We start from the raw sequence: 4,985 nt of genomic DNA, 5'->3' as shown, positions 1-4,985 counted from the left end.
TATGCAACTAGCCGGATTCCGCCATATCAAAAAGTAAAATTTAAATATATTCTGTATTGAAAGTCGTTGGTTCTTTTCCGGGGAGCTGTTGGGTCATTGTGACGTGACAGCGTGACGCAATGGGGAAGTAAGGAGGAACGTTCTGTTCTGCACGTAGAGCTCCGGTAGACGTCAAACTGATCACACATGTGCAGCTCAGGGAGGGGGAGAGGCAGAGAGAGGTTCTCATCTTAGTCTCGTATTGCCTCGTCAGATTCCTCTCTCTCGAAATGTAAAGGGGTCGATCAGCAGGGGGAACTGGCACTTTGCTGACGCACAGCATCAGCTCGGTTTATTGGTCCAGAGCCGCGGAGTGTCAGCGGGTGACGCAGCCGGAGCACCTATCCGGGAGGGGGACACTGACACCTGACGGCTCCATCTCTCCACCCGCCGGTCTTTCCCCCCCAACCCAGCACGACCACTTCGACTCTGCAGTGCGGGGACTGCTGCGTTTTATGGAAGCGGACTGCGCTCGTCCTGCCCCTGTCATGCTGCCCCCGAAGAACTGCCTCCCAAGGAACTACAGCTGCATAGCCGGGCTGTTCGGGAGCCTGGCGGCGGCGAACCCGCGGCTGGACGATGGGGAGGATTATGACATGATTAACGGCACCTGCGAGCCCATCGAGAGCCCGGTGGTGGACGAGAGACCCCGGGGCAGAGAGATCTTTCTGAAGCCCCAGCAAAGTCCCAACCTGCGGCGGAGATGCAAGTCGCTTCCCACGCCCACAGAGAGAGCGAAGTTGGAGATCTCCCGCAGCCGGAGTCCCACCAGTCAGAAGAAGGTCCGCTTCGCTGACTCTCTGGGTCTGGAGCTGATTTCAGTCAAGCATTTCGATGATGCAGATGAACCAGAGGTGCCGGAGCGCATTCTGGCCAAATTACACAAAGCACCCCTGCAGCTGAGCCATTTGGACACAAAGTTCCCTCGCGCTCCTGCGCAGTCGGTGTTCATGGAGCTGCAGTTCACCAACCCGGGCACGCTGCCCGGCTTCGAGCAGAAAGTGAGGGAGGTGAGAGTCCTGCTGGAGACCGTCGAGGCGGATGAGTTCAGCCTCTCCGGCTTTGTGCGCGTCTTAAATCTGGCTTTCGAAAAGAGCGTCTCTTTGCGCTATTCTCTCAACAACTGGATCACGTACATGGACAGCCTGGCGTACTATGTTCCCGAGCCAAGCTCAGGGGACACCGATAAATTTCGTTTCAAAATCGTCACGCCCACCTACCTCGACAACGGAGGCACGCTGCAGTTCGCGATTAGATACTGTGTTGGCGGTCACGTGTTCTGGGACAATAATAATGGAAACAATTACAAAGTGCGGCATCACCGGTTCAAGATGTCCCCGCCGCGGGAGTGGGAGAATGGATGGATTCACTTTATCTGAGCTGCGGTGGCGCAGTGCGCGCGTAAATGTGCGCGTTAAACCTCTCCGGCCACCTGAATTATGACTGAAGCCTGCTCAAAATGACCTCCCCCTGCCACTGTCCGCTACTTTCATACACACGGACTAGAAAGTGACCACAACATTTGAAATCTTTGCAGTGCTGTGGTGACAAGCCGAGGGTTAAGATGGGTAAGCTGTTGTTAGGTGGCCAGTGTTTGGATGTTTGCCTTGATGTCAGGGATCTGTACAGCATGGTGCCCTTCGGGAGGGCATGCTCGTGTTATGTAATGTTGGCACACGTGCCACGGAAAACGTGCCGGGCAATGCCGACTTGGCGCTTCACTGTTTGAGGAGATGCTGTATATTTATCTGGTGGCACGGTGGTACCAGAATTAGCGTTTTTGTTTTGCATGTTAGCAAAATAGAAAGAGGAGAGTTTTGACAGTTTTGTGCGTATTATTCCAATTAAATGTATAATTTCCTACTTTCATGCCTTGAAAAATGCCTTATTTTAGGCCATGCTGTGGGAAGTTGTGCATTCAATGTTATCCAGTGCTGTCTTGAAAAGAGGGAATGCATTGATCGCCATTAAACGCTTAAAATAAGGCCTATAAGACGAGGGAAATAGTTAGTGCCCATATAACCTGTTGGCTTCCAATCCGGGGTCACCAGCCCACAGAGCTGCCTTTTGTCCATTTACTGTAAATGCACCAGTTCAACGGCAGTTCTATATTTTACCCTGCATTTATATACGAAATTTTCCATATTTTCAAAAAGTCCAATGTCAACAAACTCCCCAAAAAAGTTTCCTACATAAACAATTCCCCGAATTTTAACTGCATCATGCATATTCCATCAATTCCTACAGGCTGTTCATTCAAAGGGGCTTCAACATTCAACATTCTTGTTCTGACCTCTTCAGCGTGGTTGTTACTCTACTAGCCTTCCAAGGTCAAATTTACCTCAGATTATTGTGGACTTCTTTTCTTCTTCAGGTTGAGCATTAGGAAACAGATTGTTCTTTTCTCAGTAATCATTTTGTAACAAATACATTCGAACAGAACGGCATTGCTGTACATTTTAAATGTGACAAATATTAATTTCTCATGATCTCAGTTACACTGTGTGCCACGTTTTATCAGAGCAGTGTTGTCTGTTGACACAGTAGCTGTTACATGACTGAAACCAGCTTCCCCTTCTCTAAAGGTGCATGCTAGTTACCAGGTGCAGGAACCGTGCTGCTCACACGTTAGCACAAAATGGCCTGATCCGGCTCACTGGCTCATATTTCCATAATTAAATTGCCAACTATTGTCTGATCAATTGAATTCCATGCCACATGCCTTGATGGATGTTCCACAGTTGTCTTCCAAACCTGATCCAAATCATGCTAGGCTGGGTTCGTAATGATGAGCTTGTCGTAGGAGTTTAGTTGGTGGCGGTTATTCAACTTTTTTTTTTTTTTATTCTTTCGTCGTATTATATCAGTATTCTTTCATGTACAGAGAGTTGAGTCTCCAGACCAGTGAGCAGAGCAGGATGCTTTTAATTCCTGTCCTCTGACTGTAATCTGAACATCACTTTGGCCGTTGTTTACATCCACACGGCCTCAGAGGGAGGCTCTCCTATTAATGGGGATGTGGATAAAAGACTATTCCTGTAACCACTTAGCTTTTGGAGAAGTTCCACTGAGAATCCATCAGAAAAGTTTATCTGAAACTCTGACATGATTTGAGTCGTTGTGGCGCTGCGCGCTCCCTGATGCTGTTAGACCAGTTTTGCTGAGATGAGAAATGGACGGCTCTCAGTTGATATTTGCAGCTTAGCTTCACCATGCGCAGAGCTGGATTAAAAACAAATAAAAGGATCTGGCTGTAGCAGAGCTTACTGTGTGTTATGTTGTTAAATCAGTGGGTATTTACATATTGTCTGCTTTGGTTTTTCTTAACTATGTTTAAGCATCCATGCCGTGTGAAACCAGAAAGCATTAATTAATCAGGCTGAGACTACTGATGTGAGCAGGATGCAACAATACCAATCATCTGCTACCGATGGAGGGCTAGATTCTTAGATTTTAACATGTGATCATCATTATTCTCTTCGACTGTCTGACTACAAATCTCTCTACATTTTCCACAAAATGTTACTCTGGTTAAAAGTGGGAAAACTGTCAGATATCAGTTGCTCAGGTTTATCCTGCTGTCTCCCCCCCTGCCTTTGTTATTGTTGCATCCTGACCCGTGAGGAAACGAAGTGCTTCTGGTTCAGATTCTCACCTCAAACCACGTATACGTCACCGTTTGTATCAGAGCTCACTGATCTATAGATATGTATGTAAATGTGTTAATGTGTCATATTGAATGTCTCCCTTTTAACTGTTCATTGTCGCGTGTATTCTGAAGCATTTTTAAAAGTGGACTCGAGAGACGTGAGCGATGAAAAGTTTACCTGACGATGCTGTGAAGCTGGAGGATAGAGTATGAGCCTAAAATAAATTGAAATCCTAAAAGCACACTTATTAATCAAATCTAGGATGGGAATCACCGTGCACAGTGATATTTTCTCTCAAAATGTTTTATATAAACTAGAAGTTGTTGCGGAATCTTCCCTGAAATGTGCAATCGAAACGTGAGCAGTGTATCTGAATGCAATGAGCTATTGGAAACCACATGTGCACGACCACAAGTGTACACTGCCTTACTAAATTATGAGTTGACCATAGAGATGCATAAAAGAGGAGGAAGGTGCTAAGTGATTCTGAAGAAATGAGGTGATTGCAGAGCATGTGAACTGAGGAACACATCTGGACAAAAAGGGAAATGCAATGTGGCGTTTGAAACGCTTGCCACGAGCGACTAATGATTGTAGCTGATGCTGAGCACACTCAGTCAGGTCAGGTGTAATGCACTTTGAGTGGGGAAAAGGAAAAGAGGGCATGTGTCCGGAAAGCTTCTCCTGTGAATAGCTACTAACCAAGATGTTCTCCATCCTTTGTCATATTTACTGCTCTTTTCTCTCACTGTTGAAAACACCTCTGTCTGTTTCATAACCACTGTATGACACTGAGGTTTCTTTCTGGGTTTGCTTTCGAGTCAGTGTTTATTGTTTTCTGTCAATTCTATGCAGCACTTTCTGTTTTAAACTGTACTATGAGATTCATATTTTGAAGTGAATGTTTCACCATAACTGTATTCTTCTTCTTTAGTCTCCTTTTTAATGTAACCTATATTTTTGTTAAAACAATGGTAAATAAAGGCATTTGTGATGATAACCAAACACTCTGTCAGCCCCTTTTAAATTCACAATCACCCAAACCAAACTTTAGTCTTTCTTTATTCAGTTTCTGTCGGCCGAAGTTGTAAATATTAAATATGATCTGTTGCATGTTCATCACAGGCACTTTCCCTAAATGTTTGAGCCTCTAAGAAACCGGCACAGTTTATAATTCAAACCCCAAATCGAGTGTGTGTGTGTGTGTGTGTGACTGCAGAGCCGTGCATGCATTTGTTCCCAAGGTGTCTGTGTACTAGGGCAACTGAGCATCTAACTTGCAAAGAGCTGCTGCTC

General features: G+C 45.7%; 1 protein-coding gene across 1 annotated transcript; it reads left to right on the top strand.

Annotated features, from left to right (window-relative positions):
• Positions 1-260: 260 nt before the first annotated feature.
• Positions 261-4,694, top strand: LOC133952331 (protein phosphatase 1 regulatory subunit 3E). Its single transcript, XM_062386738.1, has one exon. The coding sequence runs from the start codon at positions 495-497 to the stop codon at positions 1,416-1,418; it is 924 nt and encodes a 307-aa protein (XP_062242722.1). The 5' UTR covers positions 261-494; the 3' UTR covers positions 1,419-4,694.
• Positions 4,695-4,985: the final 291 nt, after the last annotated feature.

Source organism: Platichthys flesus, chromosome 1 (genome assembly GCF_949316205.1).
Source record: "Platichthys flesus chromosome 1, fPlaFle2.1, whole genome shotgun sequence".
NCBI classification, from domain to species: domain Eukaryota; kingdom Metazoa; phylum Chordata; class Actinopteri; order Pleuronectiformes; family Pleuronectidae; genus Platichthys; species Platichthys flesus.
This window is presented reverse-complemented; position numbering and strand designations above follow the sequence as displayed.